The 21,295-nt window shown below is 38.1% G+C and overlaps 2 protein-coding genes and 2 long non-coding RNA genes across 8 annotated transcripts in view; 2 read left to right on the top strand and 2 right to left on the bottom strand.

Annotated features, from left to right (window-relative positions):
• Nucleotides 1-1,364: 1,364 nt before the first annotated feature.
• On the bottom strand, nt 1,365-12,906 carry TpnC41C (Troponin C at 41C). Of its 5 annotated transcripts, XM_033379232.1 has the most exons (5): nt 7,066-7,159; nt 6,895-6,983; nt 2,030-2,057; nt 1,570-1,965; nt 1,365-1,506 (listed from the first exon to the last, which is right to left on the bottom strand). In XM_033379232.1, exons 1-5 carry the CDS (start codon nt 7,142-7,144, stop codon nt 1,472-1,474), a joined length of 627 nt encoding a protein of 208 aa, XP_033235123.1. In that variant the 5' UTR covers nt 7,145-7,159; the 3' UTR covers nt 1,365-1,471. The 5 variants fall into 5 exon arrangements, with proteins under 5 accessions (XP_033235123.1, XP_033235126.1, XP_033235125.1 ...); XM_033379235.1 differs by lacking the exons at nt 6,895-6,983; nt 7,066-7,159 and adding an exon at nt 12,798-12,906; XM_033379234.1 differs by lacking the exons at nt 6,895-6,983; nt 7,066-7,159 and adding an exon at nt 7,453-7,485.
• On the bottom strand, nt 10,795-12,791 carry LOC117183793 (uncharacterized). Its single transcript, XR_004468970.1, has 2 exons — nt 12,258-12,791; nt 10,795-10,911 (listed from the first exon to the last, which is right to left on the bottom strand). It is a non-coding gene; the product is annotated as an uncharacterized lncRNA (long non-coding RNA).
• The window catches only part of stw (laccase), a 104,646-nt gene continuing 96,204 nt past the window's right edge, over nt 12,854-21,295 (top strand). Inside the window, exon 1 of the mRNA XM_033379229.1 lies at nt 12,854-12,982. Within this exon, the coding sequence (XP_033235120.1) occupies nt 12,934-12,982 (49 nt within the window). The 5' untranslated portion in view covers nt 12,854-12,933. The remainder of the gene's footprint in view (nt 12,983-21,295) is intronic.
• Nucleotides 14,972-16,142, top strand: LOC117183791 (uncharacterized). The gene is made up of 2 exons (XR_004468968.1): nt 14,972-15,472; nt 15,579-16,142. It is a non-coding gene; the product is annotated as an uncharacterized lncRNA (long non-coding RNA).

A 21,295-nucleotide genomic window follows, 5' to 3' on the forward strand; every position in this document is an offset into this window, starting at 1 on the left:
TTTTTATGATCACATCTCAGACATTCAGAGGTAATGACCACACCACATACTTCTCTATGATTCTGTGATTCAAAACGGACGAGCGAACGGATTGACAGACATGGCTATATCGACTCTGCGATTGATGCTGATCAATAATATATTAACTTTATGGCACCTTTTTTAGGGCACCCAGCCCCAACAGTACACTTTTAGCTTGTAAGTATATTAGAGACAAATAAATAACTAAATATATATCATAACTATAACAAAAATCTACTCTTCGAGTAATATTTCCAGCCCCTTTCTGTTTGCAAGTTGCACATGTACGTAGTATTGAAATACAAATGTGAAAGATTAGGTTGGATTATTTTAGTCCTTTTTCTTTTCTCACATCAACTTGATATTTTACCGAACGCTCCTCTTTAAAGGAGATCATCTAATATATCAGCTTGCTTTCTAATACAATAATAACGCTCTAATCGGTTAATATAGTAACTGAATTAAATGTTTATTGTATTTTTGGTATATAGAACAAGAGCGAGAGGTGCGCCGCTTCGATAACGATAGAATTAGATATAGCACGAGAGCACGACAAATAAGTAGGCATAGATCAATTCAAAGATTCAAATTCAATGCAAGCGAGGCTTCGACAAGAGCGCAACAGATTGAGAGAGCCAAGGAAGGAAAGAAAAGCGCGAGAATATTTATAAGTACATATGTAGATGACAGTGTGGTACAGTGGGCAGTGCAAATGACGGACAACAATAGGGTTTTCCTCTACTAGTACACCACTGACTATAATCTGTTGATTATGGGCAAACATTGAAACCAACACTGCAGCAGTATCTACGGTAGGAAATTGATACGGTGAAAATTCCATAGAAAGGAAATCTTGTTTAAATAATACATTATCATTGTGCTTATCTTGACTAGAAAAAAAAATATTTTTTGTTTTAATGCATTACTGAAATTTTTCAAAGCCATCAAAGAAGCCAAGGTCCTTTAAATTATTTGCTACCTTTTTCACTTTTGCGGGAATTTTCATATTGTAGGTAGGGCTGAAATTTTTTATGAAACGCTGCTCAATATTTAGATTGACATTGATTTTTAAGCATCTGAAGTCATATATTTAACTCAAGAACGAAGAAAACGATCAAAATAATGATCTTAAATCAAAAGCAGTTTGCTGTAGAAAAATACAAAATTTGGCCAGTTTTGACGAAGGAAAGAATATTTTATAAAAGAATAGTATGGCGATGTTTCTAATACATATGTACATACATATGTATATCTTCAAAACACACAGACATCGCTAGATAAACTTGTTGTCCTGAGCTAGAATATATTAAGATTGACGTATCAAAAAAATACATTTTTATAAATAAATATTTGATATTTCAAGTTGGACTTTTATTATTTTTTTTTTATAGACCAACAATTTAAGACTATTTAAATTTTGTTGCTAGCATTGTATCGATCAATCCATGTATTAGTCGTCGCCACCAGTCATAACTTCCATAAATTCTAAAAATTAAAAATAGTCATTCAATTCATATGTCTCACCTTCCATGACATTATTTAGCAAACCATCAAAATCTACGGTTCCTGATCCATCCGAATCTATTTCCTCAATCATCATGTCCAGATCATCGTTAGTCAGTTTGTCATCTAATTCTCGCAGAATTTCTCGAAGGACGCCTGTTGTTATATAACCATTTCCCTCTTTGTCGTAAAGGCGAAAGGCTTCCTTTAATTCTTGCATCATTGCTTCGGCATCCTCTTCAACAAGAAATCGAGCAGCCAATGTCGTAAATTCTTCGAATTCAATCTGACCCGATCCATCTTCATCGACTTCAGCTATAATGTCGGCCAATGTCGCGTCATCCAGTTGGTGACCCAACATGCTTAGAATGGTTCCAACCATAGCAGTATTGATGTATCCATTTTTTTCTGGATCGAATGCATTGAATGCATTGCGAAGCACTGTATCAAAACGTATAAATGAGAAAATCTGATACGAATGTTAAGAGTATTTAAGCAGACTTACGTTCGATTTGTTCTTTCGTCAATTCATCCTTGAAACATACGGAAAGTTAAAAAGTTAATATTTTCATTTTAGCTACATAGTATCTAATAATTATATCTATTTTGATAAAGCTTCTTTCGAACCCAACGGACTTTTTCTGATAGATTTGGGTCTTTAAAAATTTTTAACGAATATTTTTTCAATGAGCGATTTCATATTATAAAAGTTTTAAAACTCGTTTTTATACCCGATACTCAAAATGAGTATTGGGGTATATTAGATTTGTGGTGAAAATGGATGTGTGTAACGTCCAGAAGGAATCGTTTCCGACCCCATAAAGTATATATATTCTTGATCAGCATCAATAGCCGAGTCGATTGAGCCATGTCTGTCTGTCCGTCTGTCCGTCCGTCCGTCTGTCCGTCTGTCCGTCCCCTTCAGCGCCTAATGCTCAAAGACTATAAGAGCTAGAGCAACGATGTTTTGGATCCAGACTTCTGTGATATGTCACTGCTACAAAAATATTTCAAAACTTTGCCCCGCCCACTTCCGCTCCCACAAAGGGCGAAAATCTGTGGCATCCACAATTTTAAAGATACGAGAAAACTAAAAACGCAGAATCGTAGAGAATGACAATGTCTTTTAGACTGCGGAATCTGAATTGGATCGTATTTTTATTATAGCCAGCATCAAGAAAACAATTTCATTTTTTCTCGCCCTGTCTCTCTCTAACACACACGTAGCATAGGCGGCTTTGCTTAGAGTAAAACATTAGCGCCTAGATCTCAGAGACTATAAAAGCTAGAGCAACCAAATTTGGTATCCACACTCCTAATATATCGGACCGAGACGAGTTTGTTTCAAAATTTCGCCACACCCCCTTCCGCCCCCGCAAAGGATGCAAATCTGGGGATATTCACAAATCTCAGAGACTATTAAAGCTAGAGTAACCAAATTTAGTATCCGCACTCCTGTTAGATCTCACTATAAAACGTATATCTCAAAATTTCGCCCCACCCCCTTCCGCCCCCGCAAAGGACGAAAATCTGTTGCATCCACAATATTGCAGATTTGAGAAAACTAAAAACGCAGAATCATAGATAATGACCATATCTATCAGATCGCTGAATCTGGATCAGATCAGATAATTTTTGTAGCCAAAAGGAACAAATCAATTTGCATTGGCTACGCAGCGCCCGACGTCACGCTCAGACTGATTTTTTGTCTCTCTCGCAAGCAATCTTTGTCGTGTCGTTTAATATTAGCGGCGCTGCCGGAGGAGAGCCATACTGACTTAGTATCGGGTATAACTGTAGAGTTGCGGTGTCCGCAGCAACTCACAACGTTCCCCCTCGTTTTAATTTTACCTTTCAAAGTCGAAAAAAAATGTAAAAAAAAACACCATAAAAAAACAGTTAGCATTTTTAAAGACAACTATCAGAAAAAGTCGGTTTGGTTCTGAGCGGAAATATGGTGTTGCATAGTTTAATTATTTATAAATCTGGCAAAACATAAAAAGTTTGTATTGACAAACAATGTCATATACTTTGAGTATAGAAAGTTTTTTACTTTGTATACCAATAATCAACATAAATGATTTATACTCCTGATCAACATCACAATCCGAGTCGATAGAGCCATATCTGTCCATCTGTCCGTCCGTCCTGTTTGACGCCTATTTCTCAGAGACTATACAAGCTAGAACAACGAAATTTTGTATCCAGACTCATGTGATACTGAATCAAGAGACAGACATAGCTATATCAACGAGGCTTTTGATGCTGATCAAGAATATATACTTTATGTGGTCGGAGACACTGCCTTCTGGGTGTTACACACATCCACTTTTACTACAAATTTAAAATACCCCTATACTCTTTGAGTATCGCTTATAAAAATGTGTTTGTCAAATCTGCGTCTCTTATAAGTAGTCCAAACAAATCCCAACAAACAAATATCAGTATTTCTGTAGGTAAAAATAATGATATTTCAATAAAATTTCGAAGTTTTTTAATAATGTAATAAAGAAAACCCATTTTTTTCAAAAATACTGATTTTTTGATCGTCTCTAGGTAGTGCTTTTTTGTTTCAATTATTATTCAATTATTTTCAACAAAATACATAAATAAAAAACATTTTAAACATAATGATCATGTCTGAAACAGTACCTGCTCCCACAATTAAAACGGTTTACAATTTTCTTTTGTGTCGTTTGGCAGAATAATGAATACATTTTATTAAAGGTACTATTTTTAATAAAAAGTTAAGTGAACCATTAATTTTTTGGAATAATTGTTATATGACTATCCGCTTAGTAAATTGATTGTTTTTTTAGTATATTATTATTCGTACGACTATCTGTCGGCTTAAATATAATCCTACCCGAAGTAGTAAAACGCACACATCGAAAACTATTTAATAAATTGTATCGCAGCTCGCCGTATGAACTAACCAGTAACACTTATGGTCGTTGTTTGAAAACGTTGTGTTGTTTAGAAAACGTTATATTCACTAATAAGCATTTGTTTTTATATCTTATAACGTAGCTATAAGCTACGGCAACAAAGACTTACGCTCATTTCGACAACTCAAGAATTTTTCGTTATCCCGAATAATTTAATTATATTTTTTGGCAGTTTTAATTTTTGTACACAAATGCATACGATTTAGGAACACTGTCATACAACGAATCAGCGAATCAGGTATAGGCGTGTTTGATTTGAAGACTGTTTCTAAACAAATAATTTTGTTGCTTGCTGGTAAATACGACTATAAATTTATATTTGTATCTACTTGCAAGATTTTACGGACACAACCTTATTGTCGTTTGCTCAATGGTTCAAGAGGGCCTAAGTCGTAACACCTTTAACGTTAGTATCAGAGATCCCACAGCCACCGCTGTTTATTACGATCGAAGACAGGGAATAAATATAGTCTTCCCTCTTACGCGATCCACATTTTTTGTATTTCTTGCTACCAACGACATGTGTCGCAGCATCGGATGAGACGAAAATCACAAACTGCACTCGTAGCAGTAGTTGCTAGTGTTTAAAAAAAAAAATCAAAAAAATTTGATGTGAGCATAAACATTGTATTCGTCATGTTCCTCTCTGAATATTTGCGCTAAGATGTTCGGGGAGCGTCATATATTCTCTCCATCAGAAAAATTTCCCTAATTTCCCTGGTTCGTTACTTTATTTATAGATTTACAATAAGCTACAAATTTCTTGATAGAAAAATATATTTCTTGGTAAAATTGTTCAACGTTAGGACTTATTATATTGCACTATATTTTTTCTTGAATCACATACTCTCTGAAATATACAGATCCGTATTTTAAGTTGCTTATATGTGTACTGTTTTTTTACTATACGTTTGTCTTATTTACATATATACTTTTTATATTAAAAAGCTGCCAGAAGATACCACACTTCCATAATTTTGTCTTGTCCCCAATCAAAAACTAACCACAAAAACCAGTAAGGAATTTATGGGACGATTCCAACAAATTACAAGGGAAACAAAACAAAAATTATATGTTTTTTAACCACAATCAAAACAACTTTTCCCTAGAACACCCAAACACCCAGTACCCCAAAAATACAGGATAGGGGTATAATAATTTCGTTAACGTTTGTCCGTTTTGTCCGAATTTTTTGTGTAGATTCCTGTGATATTGCCTGGCCTGCCGTGGGCAGTCCAGTGTTGCGCCCTGGCGGATTGAGTGACAGAACGACTGGGTGTTAATTCGTTGATGGAAAGAGAACGAGAAAGAGAGACTAAGTGTATTAACACCAAAGTTATAACTATTCCTCCTTTGCTTGATTTTCTTAACTGTGCTTAGGCCAAATTGTATAAATAAAAATACAACATAAAACAATTAGAAATTTTCAGTATATTTCTGAACACTTATTCAAAATATGATTCTATTATAGGCCTCCTATATTACTTTCACGATTTCCTTGACATATTAAAATAATATTAAAAGCACTATTTGATCTGAAGGACAAACAGGAAACCAACAAAAATATTTATTTTCGGATAAACGCATTTAATATCTTTAAAAAATTCCAATTCTTTAAAAAGGGGCAGAAATGTCATTCGTAACTAAAAGTCCATATTATTTTTTAATGCCATAAAACTTCAAAAATTAAAATAATAATACGAAAATTTGGTTGCTCTAGCTCTTATAGTCTCTGAGATCTAGGCGCTATTGTTTTGCGCTAAGCAAAGCCGGCTATGATACGAGTGTGTTAGAGAGAGACAGGTCGAGAAAAAATTAAATTGTTTTCTTCATTCTGGCTATAATAATGATACGATCCAATTCAGATTCTAGAAGAGTGTAGAAGATATGGTCATTCTCTACGACTCTGCGGTTTTGATTTTCTCGTACCTTTGAAATTGTGGATGCCACAGATTTTCGCCCTTTGTGGGGCGGAAGTGGGCGGGGCAAAGTTTTGAAATATACTTGTAACAATGACATATCACAGAGGTCCGGATATAAAATGTCGTTTCTCTAGCTATTATAATCTTTGAGCGCTAGGCGCTAATAGGGACGGACAGACAGACATGGCTCAATCGACTCGGCTATTGATGCTGATCTTCTGGACGCTACACACATCCATTTTCACTACAAATCTAATATACCCCATATATCGGGTATACAAATATTATAAATAATATAATATAATATAATATAAATAAAGAATGAAATAAATCATAATGAGCATATCTACCAGATTAGCGAATCTGGATCAGATCGCATCATTATTATAGCCAAAAGCAACAAATCAATTTGCAGTGGCTACGCAGCGCCCGACGACACGTTCAGACACGTTTTCTGACTCCCGCTCGCACACATTGTCGCTCAATGTAGCCATACTCACTATGTATCGGGTATAAATGTAGAGTTGCGGTCGCAGTAGCAACTCACAACGTTCCCCATCGTTGTAGTTGGAATTGATGTTTGGGAATACTTTGTTGTGACAAAGTTACAGAAATTCTGAGGAAATAAAATCAATCCGCTTTATTCGTTGACAGCTACTACTAGCCATTACCGATAGTCAGAAAATGCTCTGAGATAATTTTACAATAAAACTGTAATGTTCGGCGGAAATCGAAAGACAGTAGAATCATGGCTCCTCCAAAATATCTCGTGTCATTTTGTAGATCTTATAATCTTCGGTTAAGTACTTCAAATGCACGTTTATGCAGATGATAATTTTCGATGCTGACAAAAATGTGGCCATTGCGGAGTGTTTTGCAATAATACATACATATAGGCTCTTCAATATTTTAAAGATTTAACGGTAATTTTAATGCTGAATCTGACGCACGGCATCCTTCTAACAATATGGCTGCTGTTCCAGTAGAAGCAACTGCAACCGTAAAATTTGTTCTCCTACGAAAAGTGGCTAAAATTATTGACATGAGGAATGTCTTACCAGTTCCACCAGGGCCATCCAGGATATATAAGCCATCATCAATTGCCTTCAATTATTCCCGTTCAAATTCGCGATAAAATGCGTCATTCATTCCACGATTTGCTGATCTGAGGTAACACATGTTTTCCATCAATAGTATCGCTTAATTTTGTTTAATCATTTCAAGATCGGGATTTCTGGAACCTACACGATTTTGATGTAAAATATCTTCTGACATATTATCCTTGTATTTGTGGCACAGGTTAGATGGAGAGCATGTCGAAATGATGCTAGCAAATAATGTGCGTTTCTGACTTAGAAATGCTGAGATAAAAGCATCCTCGATTGTTCGAGTAAATTGAATTATTCACATGCTGCACGATTTGATGGGAATATTGTTCCAATGAGAACAACAAAAACACGTATGTTTATTAAACGCGTACTCTTTTCTGTTTTTATTCAAAATCCATTCCAAATAACTTTAAGAATTTTTGAAATAGTTTCGTATCTGAGTCTACCAGAATAATGATTACATGTTTTGAAAAACACAGCCAAGTCGGGGCTGTCACAAACAACCTACTGTGCTGAAGTTTATGTCATGTAACACGGGAACGCTTTCGAACGGAATACAGTAGTCTCCTTAATCTTAGCTACCTCCCCATCAATTTTCAGGCAAATCGGTTCAGCCGTTCTTGAGTTATAAAGACTTTAAAATTGTATAAATATATATAAATATATATTAATATATATATATATATATAGAAGAAGATATAGTTATATATATTTATATGCAGGACGTCTTCCCAACAAACAATTAAATCAAAAATACACAAAGAAGACCGTTAAACATGGTGGCGCTTTGATTATGGTCTGGGGCTGTTTCAGATCATCGGGCGTAGGTCCCCTGAGAATATGCCCATAATTTTCCACTTGCCTGGATATTTCAGCAGGACAACGACCCGAATAATTGCTGCAAGATAGTCAAGTCGTGGCTTAACCAAGAGGAAATCAATTAAAAATATAAGGAATACAGGCCAAATTTGAACTTTTTTAGCCTTTTTTCCAGGTGGCAGGACTTTTTGGAGATGGTCTCAGATTTTTAAAGTTTTTTGTTGAATATATATTTTTTTAACTTGCTTATTGTTGTATTATAACACTATTTTCGTTAAATTCTTGGTTTCATTGTTGTGACCTAAGTCGACTATATATATACATATGTATGTATACACCTAATTCTGTTTTTACATGGCCTTTTTTTACACAGTTTCGAAATAAGACGGTTGGAAAATAAAAAATAAAGAATATATAAATATATAAATAAAGAAAATAAGAATATGTACATACATATTTGTTTCTCTTTCGTTGTTTTTTTGCGTATACATACATATGTATAAGCAAATTTACTGGTCAGATCAATTGTAGATAGCACACTTCATGTGGAAATTTATGGGAATTACATTTTTGCAAAAAAAATTTGTTAGTATTTTGTGAACTGACAATGCAATCAGACGTGTTTGGTAAAGAAATTTTGTATACGCAAATTTGTTTTTCCAACGATTCCTAATTTTTTTCTTAATTTTAATAGGTTGTAGAGATAAGGAACCAATCATCTATTTTTGCATACGATCAACGAATGTTTTATTTTACACGGTTTTTTCCGTGTAAATACAGAATTAGGAGTATATATATGTATATATTTAATTCATATATATATGTTTATATACTTAATATATAAATCAAACATAAAATGTATTGTTTAAACTAGATCTTAGATCTTACATATATATATAATGAGCTCAGTGGTATAAAAAAGAGCCGCGGCACTTGTTTCTCATAGATAAAAATGTATCTCTTGAAAAATCGCAGTCACTTAAAGAGTATTAGATTTGTGGTAAAAGTGGATGTGTTAGTACCCAGAACAACAGCAACAACAACCCAGAACATAAATTATATATATTCTTGTTCAGCATCTATACCCGAGTCGTTATGGCCATGTCTGTCCGAATGTCCATCCGTCTTGTTTGACGCCTAGTTCTAAGAGACTATAAGAGCTAGAGCAACGACATTTTGTATTAAGACTCCTGTAATGTCTCACTGAATCAAGTTTGTGGAGATAATGATTTCTATGCCCGATCGACCAAATAATTACTTCGATTATTACGGCGCAAAAAAAAATTGCGATATGCTGTTTAATGAGTGATATCCAGAGTGCAAGTGAAGCTTGGTTGCGCTTTACATGACTGCATTGCCGGCTCCGATCGCTGAGCGCAGCTTCGATCCGTATAGATAAGAAAGCACTTTTGAAGACGCATCTTTGAGTGCGGATGACGGCTACTCCAATAGTGATTGTGAGTTTTGATGAGTACATCCAGATCATAGGGAATTTAGCAAGGTAGAAATTTAAGTTGTGGAAGTTTGACTTTCATTACACGTAGATATATACGTGTTTGTTGTACTTGTAAGTTCGCGCATTGTATTGTTGCTCTTGATCGGTTGCCTCCTGGTGCCATTGCTGTGTCAGCTTGTAGTGCAGCATTGTGGAACTAAAATCGTCATTGGAGATGTGAGGAGAATTTTCAAAAGCGGATAACGCTGCACGCTTATCTTCTGAGCTACTGATGTTTTCAGACGATATCTAACCAAGTTGTCTTTTTTAATATTGGTAATTGCGCCGAACGTCGTATCTTTGTCACGCACAATAGGTCGAAGAATAGGCCAGCTCCTATCAGAATATCGGCTAGTACGGGCTTGACGAATTCAGGGTCAGCTGGATCCACATTTTTCGCTATTGGCTAACCCTTTGCATCCACGTTAAAGAAAGAATCGCGATAGCTTGCTGCCTAGACTTGCTCAAAGGTAGAATGGAATCTCCAATACTGAAGATGTTATCATGAGACAAACGATGATCTGTTAAAAATTAGCGAGTCTGGATGCTATAAAGTTTGTCTACGATGCAGAATCCCAAATGGCATGACAGGGGTTAAGTTTTCCATAACAATCTGTGACATGGACGAGGGACGTTGCTAGCCAGATCGATTCCAGATCGAGCCATAAAGCTCCTCCACCAGCTCTCGATTGGAAGTCGAGCAGCGTATAATGTTTGGACTGGCAATGCCTGCATGATCCTGACCTGTCTTTCTGCAATTCGTGTCCATTGTTGAGGCAGTTTAAACATAAGTGACTCTTATTTGTTTCTATATACTGACTAAAAGCAGAGAGACTAAGGAATTCCTGACATCTAGATAATATTCGGATCAATTGAAATGGTTACATGTGGAGTTAAGAAAAAGATTTCAAGAACGAGATCAGGCCTGACCATACGGCCAATTTTGAGGTCTCCGAGTTTCTCCTCCTATTTCGCTTGTGTATTGTGGTCCAATTTCGTGCACACGATGTAAGTCAGAAGTCGCTGAGCTCGCGCAATTCGATTATTTAGCGCTCCTTCACCCCTTGCATTACGAAAATAGCCTTGACGTGTGCCTGAAAATGTATAAGTTTATTATTGATTCGTAAGTTTAATGCTTTGTCGTAATTCTCTAACGAATCGTATCCAGCTCAGCACTATATAGGCATCCACGAAGATTCTGGAATTTTTCAATGACTCCTTGTGCACCATTCTCGAAAACTTCGAATGGAACTCTGGTCAATCCATTTAGTTTCCACTAGATCGAGGAAGCTGCATCTCAGGCAGGCGAGAACGGCCTATGATATCATAGGCGAACCAAGTCGAATTCTCGTCGAGAATATGCCGAGCCGTTGAATGAGCAGAATTAACCGTGCGAGCAGCCATAAATGATCGCGACAGCTTGGACCTGACCACAAAGGTATTAGAAAACTCCAGTCGAGTATCATGGGCTAACAGCATCAAATCCAGACTTTCAAGGCTCGTTTGAGCGGCATCGAAATCCGAATTCATTTGCTCTAAGCGAGCTTGAAGCTCTGCCTCATGTAAATCGGTCAGCTCTTCCTTGGGGAGAAATCGATTCATGGCCTTTAATTGACGCGCAATGGACGGCGTAATTCTTATAAAAATCGACATCACTCGGCATTACTGCGCTTGCGGCATTATAAGGCTCAGGTAATGCCATGTTTTAAAAAGAGGTTATACGAAATCGCTTAGCACGACAGAAAAAGACACCCTGTATATGTATACAAGTGGGAACCACGAGCAAGGGGATTACAGCTAATGAGTTTAGCTTTCCGAATCCCCTTTTAGTGATTTTGTGTGCATTGATGTTTTCACTGCACTACCGACTGCACTACACTGATCGAATTTTCATGACCGGGAAATACGACGCACAAGTAAAATTGCGATATGCCCTTTAATGCGTGGTATCCAAAGTGCAAGTGAAGCTTGGGCATGACTTGCATGGCTACCTTGCCGCTCCGATCGTTGAGCGCAGCTTCGTTCCGCATACATAGATAAAACGTAGATAACGAACAAACGAAATTGTCGAATAGGACTAGAACTTCTCATATTATTTTTTTGACCAAATGGAACTTTTTTATACCCTTTGAGCTTGGGAAATTACACTTGTATAAATTAGCGCATCCATAAGGTTCATATAAAAACAGTCCCTAAACATACATCAAAACATTTTTGGTTTTCTCACAAATTCAAAGTTATGGATGCCACATTCTTAGCGATTTTAGGTAGGGTGCGATAAGGGAAGCGAAAAAACGAAACAAACTGAATTCAGGTAAATGTTCGATATACGGCCTATACTCATTCCAGAAATGGCCTCGATGGACAGCGATTTCTTACGCTGAGTAGAAACTATTTGGTTTCTTTTCTATTTATAAACTGTTTATGGTTCGAAGCATACATTTGTTTGTATCATTGTCCACATAGTTCACATTTACACTATTAATCCGAGGAGAGCGCTCTTCAAGTGATTGCCGGAAATGAAAACATAACTTTTACATAAAATAGGGGACACGCCCAATGTCAAACCCCGTCTCAATTGATTAAGCACCAAAAAAAGACACGATTTATCAAGCATTTACAACTATTTCGCCAGACATTTCGGGCATATCGGGCAACGACCCAAAGCAAAACATCGACCCAAAACTTGTTGATTTAATAAAAAAGTATAAAAGAGATAAAAAAGATAACACTTGACTATATTAAACTAACTGCTCAAACTAAGATTCTTCTTGACAACGTTTTATAATTATTATTTATTATAATTTATTATTATAATACGAGTATATAAAACATTGTTTCGGGAATGAGGGTTGCGTATACTTTGAATATCGACTTTTAAGTTACATATTTAAGTCATTGTTTTTTTTTTTTAATTTTTAACGCCTTTTATCCATAACATGTTTAATACTATAGTCACAATTTTTTTTTTCACACGGACCATTGTTGAGTTTCCCATTTTTATCTTCTTGACTTTTGAACAGGCAAATGTGCACTGGAAATCGATCTATGAAGAACACGAAAAATTTACTGCTTGAACTAAATGACCATTCTCTACTAACTGGACCAAGTCATTTATGATGATGGAAGCAGACGAACGGAAAATTCATATCGCAAAATATACTCGTAAGTACAAAACAAATATACACATATCCATGCATACATATGAAAGCACATACTCATTTTCATCCCACATTTAAATTGATTTTGTATGCAGAAAATGGCGTGAAGCGCTCATGACGTTGAAGATATTTTTTAGGTCAGAAATCCACTATAAATTGCGATTCGAAAAGCCAAAACGTCACTGAAAAGAGATAGTTATATATATATAGTTATACAAGTAAATATTTCTACGCGATAAAATGGGTCCAAGAAAATTATGTTTTTGAGTAAACAATTTTGAAAGAACTTTTTGTACAAAAAATATTGTCGAGATTAATTGTCAAGGTTAATTACGGCTATACATATGTATGTAGTTGATGTTGAAGGGTTATGTTTAAGAAGGACAAATTTTCGTGTACGCCTATAGTCGAATCAAATTCGTATATTTTAATAAATTTTGGTTCGACTTGTTGTTAACCTGGTTCTCGTAAGATACAAGTCTACATTTTAAATAAAAAATTCTTATTTCCTTATATCAAGAAATAGCTCCATAAAAACAAAAAAAAAAAATGTTTTGCTTTGAGAAAAGACATACTGTGATGGGAGAAACATATAGAGGGCTGGTCATGTTCTAATGTTAGTTTTTGCATTCCGTCTATTTCCATTCCATTCCATTCTATTTGACTAGAACTTTAGAATATTTTATCTGCTTCCGTTTATCCGGTACTTTTTTGTATTCCGCCATATACATCTGTCTATCTCTCTCTTTATGCTCTGCTTTTTTGGTTTTCTTGTATCTTCAAAATTGTGGAGGCCATAGACTTTCGCTTCGGTCGAATAAGTCGATGTGAAAAATGTTTTATTTTTGTGAAAAATTAATATTTATTCACACATTTACATTGCACAATGAGATACATTTTTACATACCCTTGCGAGGATTAGCCCGAGGATGCACTCCTGACAAATAAAAAAGGTACGTAGCGAGCCGAGTCGATTTCCCAACACACTGGATCTTGAACTTGGAAAAGAGAGTGGACCGTAGTTGTGTGTGAATGATCACATGCGAATAGTATGCATACATGCATACGTTAATTATATACATACATATGTGTCTCAAATTAAGTCAAAGCGCATAGTTAACAAATGTCTTATTTTGTAATAAATATATCTTAAATTTGTTCCCAAACCATTGGACTGGCCACAATCAACTATATACAAATATACATTAGATGCAATTTTGGTTCAGACTAATGATTACTAAAATATAGGTACGTATAAATATACATTTGTATGTGTATATGTATAAGTATATGCATATGTATATGTATATGTATATGTATATGTATATGTAGGGTTTCTGGGTTTCTTCCAATATAAAAAGGTAGTCTGTAAATACCCCTTTAGATCCTTCTTTAGGATATTAATATATCTTTAATTACCCGAGACATGATTATCTGTTCGTCTGTTACTTTTGTGACTTTCTTTCATCTTATTTGCAAGGTTATTGGATTATTATAAAGACGAAGACCAATATTCATAAATTTTCCATTGGAAAAATTGAATACAAAAATGGGAGCAACACATGCAATGTAAGACTCAACTTTTTTAAAGATATTTTTAGAACTGATTATATGGATTTTACGGTTATAATGTTGCTACATACAATTTTAGATTCCAAACTTTAGAAGCAGATTAACTCTTACATTTTGAAAATATATAACCTTCGACAGTTGTTTCCTACTCTATGTAGTTTTTTAGTATGATCATAGTTAAGTATACATATAAACAAAACTTGTTCTACATTTCGAACTGCTCTTATTACAACTGGGTTGTAATATCATATCATGAATAACTTATATTAGCTAAAGTTCTAAATATGGTTGAAATTTTCCGGATTCCTTTAAAAACATTTCTCAATAATATATATATTTGGGAGGGCAATAATCTAGCCGATTTCAAAGCAATAGTCGCTAAAAACAGACTGTAATTGCTATAATTGTTTGTGCATGAGAATTGACAAGCTGGTGCCAGTTGCGGGGGACCATAAAATATGTGAAGTTGAAAAAACTTAGACAATTGTAATTTTGATAATAACTATGGAAGAGATTTATAAGATTAATGTAGCGCTATTCAAAGTCTCTTTTTTTGATTAAACTGCGTAAAAATTTTTGGATATTAGGATAACTTTAGTATGACCGCGCACAAAAAGCTTATGTCTAGTCTAGAGGTCAGCATGCAGCCATTCAAATGTTTTTAGTCCGTTTGTGTGCGCAGACAACTGGCACGAATCCGCACGAAGGAAAATCCGATTGCTGCTTTACACTGGAAAATATTAGAGCAGAAATTGAGATAAAGCAAAATTTTTTGCACCAAAGAAAAGAACAAATATTGAGAGGAAATATTAAAATATTATTAAATATTATATTAGGTGAAATGTAGCCACTAAATCCAATTGTTTCGAAGCATGCTCCTTGGTTCCTCTTAGTGAAAAAATTGTGCATCGACTTGAAATATGTAAGAAAATCAAGCATTGCGGCCCGCCATCCATATTTTCATATAAGAGAAAACTGTCTTCCCACATTTTTTTTTATATTGGCGATGCTATTACTGCATCATCAAGTGGCCAGTGTGACACCAGCAGAATGCTATTACGCGTGGATCGCAGGAAAAACGCAGCCCTCCGCCCGCCCAACCGACAGAGGGGCGCTAAAGCATGACGCGCAGCGCGTAGCTGAACCGAACGCGAACATTCAGGAATGATGTTATACTAATATGCGAGGAAAATAAGAACAAAACTTACTAAGAGAACTAAGCATGCATTCAACATAGAAATACTATTACTAATTACGAGAATGGTTTATGAGTATGTATCCGCACATAAGGCCCTAAACGGTTCATGCATGGAATAATTCGATCTAAAAAGTGGAAGGAACAACGGTACATAGTTTCTAGTGAGTCTAATGGGAACCTTGAAGCTTATGCAGCTCAACAGATTAGGTCTATCTACGTCACCTAAAGTAGATACACCTGCATCCCAGTTAAGGAGAGACGGAAGTATGAAGTTTTTCCGGACTGATTCTTTACGATCCCGGTGTAGTTTGTACTGAGGGCACTGTTTGAGATGCCGAGCTTTTTTGTCACCTATTTGTTTTCAAAATAAAAAAGAGAACTAGGTTAAACTTTATATTTATTTGATTTTTTGGATGGGCCAAGGCCGGCTGCTTGCTAGGGCCAGATAGGTAAGAGGTATGCAGCCGATGCGCAGAGGGATGGAACTAAAAGACGAAGGCGGCAGATAAAATGTGATTGCCGAAGTGGCGGCGGCACAGCAAGGTTATTGCCGAAGTTGCGGCGGCAGAGAGCCCCTTTAGCGGGAGAGCGCAGCACCTCTTAGCTTTGCAGAACGTCAACGTTTGCAAAACATAGGCGGCTCACTCTGCTCATACAATAACAATGCTTAAATTTATGGGTATTCTTCGACGGCTGGTCCGAACATACTCCCCCCGTTGGGAGCTAGTCTCTCAACAGATTCCTTAAGGGGCAGCAAACATAGCCGAGTGACGGCCCTCCTGATGTTTCCGGAGGATGTCTTCAGGTCAGCGACGCGACAAACTCTGTCCTTGCCCATAACGACATCGACCACTCTAGTCAGTGGCCAACGCATTGGAGGAAGATTTTCGTCCTTCACCAGGACGAGAACGTTCTTGCAGATGTTTTGCGCGGAGCTACGCCACTTCGCGCGCTCTTGCAAAAGAGTGAGATACTCTTCGCGCCAACGGCTCCAAAATATTTTTTGTAGTTGGGTGACCCTCTGCCAGCCATCCAGACGACTGTAGTTCAGCTTCGTTAGGTCAGGCTCGAGGATTTGCACATGGGGACGGCCTAAAATCTAAATCATCAGGTTTTTCTGAAAGCAAGATCAAAGGGCGAGAGTTAACAAAGGAGAGATCTGAACTGAGCGGTATAGGTGATATTTTGCGGTCTTTACGGCCGCTTCCCACAACCCGCCAAAATGCGGAGAGCGTAGTGACTGAAGCAGATGAATACGCTAATGTAGCACTTGATCGGAGGCCTCGTGCGGATTTCTGATCGGTAGAAAAAAGGTCCACAGTAATCTACTCCAGTGACTTCAAAAGCTCGAGATCCCTCCAAACGTTCCTTAGGTAGGTTCAACCATGCGCGGCCTAGTCCTGAAGCATCTCACACATCTGCTGACGACCCTTGACACTGCCTTAACACCTCAAATGGGCCAGTATTCCAGCCGAATTTTGGATAGCAAGGCGCGGGGTCCGGCATGGAGGTTTCTTTCATGATAATATCTTATCAGCGCAAAGGTAATGGAATGTCCCTTTGGCAGAATGAGCGGGTGCTGAGCGTCAAATCCTAGCGATGAGTTGCCAAGACGACCTTCAACTCTAAGTAGTCCAGAACGATCGATGAACGGGTTGAGCGAACTAATAGAACTGGATTTCATGACTTGACCATTGCGCCGAATCTCCTTTATGTCCATCGACAAACTTGCCAGCTGAATGTGTCGAATTAGAAGATGCGTTCCTTGCCGAATATCAGAAACGGTGAGTCCTGGATGCCTAAGACGATGTATAAATTTATGCATGTAGGCGAATGTGCGCTGCATGCGAAAGAATGAATTCGCAAATTTGCATCCGGACGTGAGATCGGCATGTGGAGACGTGATTAGCAATCCTCTCTTGCGAAGCTCCAAAGTTGCTATGTTGTTAGTAGGAGATACAGGCCACTTATCCTTGGAGCATAGCAAAAAGGATGGGCCGTGAAACCATAGCTCTGACTGGATAAGATGGTTGGGAAGCGAGCCTCTCGAGAGAATATCAGCAGGATTTAAAGATGTGGGAACATAGCGCCATTCCATGGCTGCCGTCAACTCCTGAATTGATGCCACTCGATTTGCCACGAAAACTTGAAATTTGGCTGGCTCGTCCCTAATCCAAGATAATGCTGTTGACGAATCCGACCAGCAATAGAACCGACCTGTAAAGATTCCCATGTCCTTTACATTCTGCATGATTTTCGCAAGCAAATGGGCTCCACTTAATTCCAGCTTAGGAATCGGGCTATACTAAGCTGGAATCACAGAATCCGTGAACTTCTGTAGCCACACTAGAACGAAGAACCAAGCGAGGAAATGAGATCCGAGAAATGCTTACCAAACTGTTTCTCCATCCAAGTTAAATGCAACGCTGCGGGTAGGCTTTCATCCCAATACAAATATTTTCTCCCAAGCTGCTAAAAGAAAGTTTTGCCCCTGACAATGACTGGATTTAACAATCCAAATCGTAGTTAACACCGACCGCTTTGATGGCTTTGAGTTCGTGTCCAGTGCGGACAAGGCAAAAAGCAGCTGATCCGAAACAGGGTCCCACGCTAAGCCGAGAGTTTTGGCTAAGTCGGTTCCATCATGAAACTTTAGGAACTTCTCTATGTCATCTTCAGGGGTTCCCTCAAATACCTCCTGGTGACTGGAGCACCATTTCCTAAGTTTAAAATTACCACGGGACAGTAAAGCTGATGTTTGGTGCTTCTTGTCCATGACCTGTGCGACCGAATTACCGCCCGAAATTAAATCATCAACGTAAAACTCCTGACGCAGAGCAGCTGAGCCAAGAGGGTAGGACTCACCCTCGTCGATGGCCAGCTGGTGCATTTCGCGGACCACTAAAAATTATGCAGCCTTCGTCCCGGTGTCCAATGTGTAGACTTGAACGTCGGACACGATGGAATCTCGCCATAGGATGCACTGATACAAATTGTCGGGTGGAGACACTCGTACGCAGCGGTACATTTTACAAATGTCCCCAGTGAGAGCGACTGGATATGTTCGAAAGCCAATCAATATGTATGTAAGATATTATTTAAAGTATTGTTTATTCGTATTATTATCGCGATGGCCTGGTATGTGTGCTTAAAAAAGTTCTTAATGTTACGGCTTATTTCTGCTGATTTTCTGCTGCTGCTTGAGTCGCGTCCGTATGCTGCTGTTCTCTCCTTTTCACTGCTTCGCTCTGTTCCTCTTCTTCTCTGTCTGCTGTTACTACTGCTGTTGCTACTGCTGTTGCTGCTGCTGCTACTGCTCATCAGCTGTTCCTCTGCTGCTGTTATTACTGCTGTTGCTGCTCCCCGCTGCCCCTTCAATAGGCCAGCTGGCCCACTCCTTCTTACACTCGGTCATCCTGATTAGTCATCAGTCCCTGATGACAATGCGTCCTCGTTTTCTACATAAAAGCTCCATAGTTTCATGTTATCATTGCTTGTAGTCGTGTTGCTTGGTCCTTCGACGTCTGCTGCCTTCCGAACATTATAGCGTCCGCCTCGTTTCACGTTGGTTATTTCGTATGGCCCTAAGAATTCGCTGGCCATCTTTCTTCCGGTTACAAATTGTGTTCTACGTATGGCTACGAGATCTCCGACCTTGTATCCGTATTCGCATTTCCGCTTTTTATCGAACTGTTCCTTGTATCTGTCCTGGGCCTGCTGAATATTTTCTTTTGCCTCTTGTCGCATATTTTGCCTCTCGTCTTCAAAATTATCAACCATCTCTTTTTCTATTAGCTGAAGTATGTCGCTATCCGGTCCACAACGCATTTTTACCCCGATCATCAGCTCAAATGGACAACGCTTTGTAGACACGTGAACAGTGCTGTTGATAGCCCTTTGAACTCGCGGTACGAACTTATACCATCTTCCAGGTTCCTCCGACGACAATTTGGAAATGATGCTGAGAATAGATCGGTTTACGCGTTCAATTTGTCCGTTTCCTCTTGGTACCCCTGTGGTGCTTCATATGTGTTCGATGTTCTTTTCCTTGACAAACTCCTCAAAGCTTGAAGATGTAAATGCTGCTCCACGATCGCTTACTATGCGTGCCGGATTACCAAATACATCAGACCACTCCCTTAACTTCTTGAGAACTTCGTCTGCTCCTGTTGTTTTTGTGGGATACATCCATACGAACTTACTAAAGCTATCAACCATTGCGAAGATGTACTTGTACTGCTTTGAAGTGGCATCCATAGGCCCAAGGTGATCCACGTGTATAGTATACAGCGGCTGTGATCCTTTGTCAATTTGATGCAGAAATCCCTCTTTTTTGCCAAGCTTTTTGTTGTAGATTATACATTTCATACAGTTTCCTATGATCTGAATTACTTTTCCTTCCAGATGTGGAATCCAATAGCTCTGCTGTACGGTGTGCATTGTTTTTTGAGCGGCAAAGTGTCCTGCGTTGTGAGCGTCGGTTATTATTTCTTTTTCTAATGACTTCGGTATTGCCAGCAAGTCCGTGCCTTGCACCACTTTGTATACGAGACCAGCTTTCAACTTAAAGTTGTCATATGGTTTACTTTTCAAAATTTCGGAAACTGCTTTGATCATCGTATCCTCCTGCTGGGCTTTCTTAATTCTTGCTGTGACTTCCGAAGATACCATCATGACATCAATTGGGTACCTACTCAGGCAATCCACATGCTTCAGCCGTTCTCCTGGTCTGTGTTCCACTTCAAAGTCGTAGTCCTGCAAGTACAGGACCCATTGGGCTACCTCCCGCGGAACGTCCTTCTTGCTTAACGTTTGCTTGAAAGCGGCGCAATCCGTTACGAGCTTAAAGTTGGTTCCAAGTATGTACTGACGAAATTTTTTGCACGCTAGGAAAATTGCTTTGGCTTCCTGTATATAGCTATGCTGTCGTGCTTCAGACTCCGAGGTTTTCTTACTCCAGAATAAGATCGGATGCAATTGTCCTTCGTGCCATTGTAACAACGCCGCTGCAAACCCGTCCTTTGACGCATCAGTGTGTATCTCGGTTTTTGCATTCCTGCGATAAAGTTTCAAGACCGGCTCTTTCACCAATGCTTCCTTTAATGTAGCGAACGCCTGCTGCTCCTCCAGACTCATTTTAAATGGAACATCTTTTCGCAGCAGATTGGTCAGTGGTTTGGCGATTAGCGAATAGTTTCTTATGAATTTACGGAAAAACCCAGTTAATCCTAAAAACGACTGCACAGCCTTTATGTTTTTCGGCATCGGGAACTTGCTGACGGCTTTGGTTTTCTCCAATCCAGGCTTGATTTCACCTCCTCCAACTTGGTGGCCCAAAAATGTAATGGTCGACTGCAGAAATCGGCACTTCTTCCACTTCATCTTCAGCCCGTATTCAGCTGCAACATCAAAAACCTTCTTCAGCTTTCCCAGGCATTCGTCGGCGGTTTCAGCGTGTATAACGATATCGTCCATGTACAGGTCAAGAATGTTTTCATTTATAAGGTTTTGAAATACAAAACTTATAAAACGGATAAAAACTGCTGG

This window comes from Drosophila pseudoobscura, chromosome 3 (assembly GCF_009870125.1).
Source record: "Drosophila pseudoobscura strain MV-25-SWS-2005 chromosome 3, UCI_Dpse_MV25, whole genome shotgun sequence".
NCBI lineage: Eukaryota > Metazoa > Arthropoda > Insecta > Diptera > Drosophilidae > Drosophila > Drosophila pseudoobscura.

Bases quoted from the DNA above. Each gene is read 5' to 3' on its own strand.
- TpnC41C (XM_033379232.1), bottom strand. From the start codon at position 7,144: ATGATTCTACTGTCTTTCGATTTCCGCCGAACATTACAGTTTTATTGT. The intron at 6,984-7,065 runs GTAATGGCTAGT...GTCACAACAAAG, and splicing joins AGAGCATTTTCTGACTATCG to TATTCCCAAACATCAATTCC. The intron at 2,058-6,894 runs GTGAGTATGGCT...GTATGTTTCAAG, and splicing joins ACATTTATACCCGATACATA to GATGAATTGACGAAAGAACA.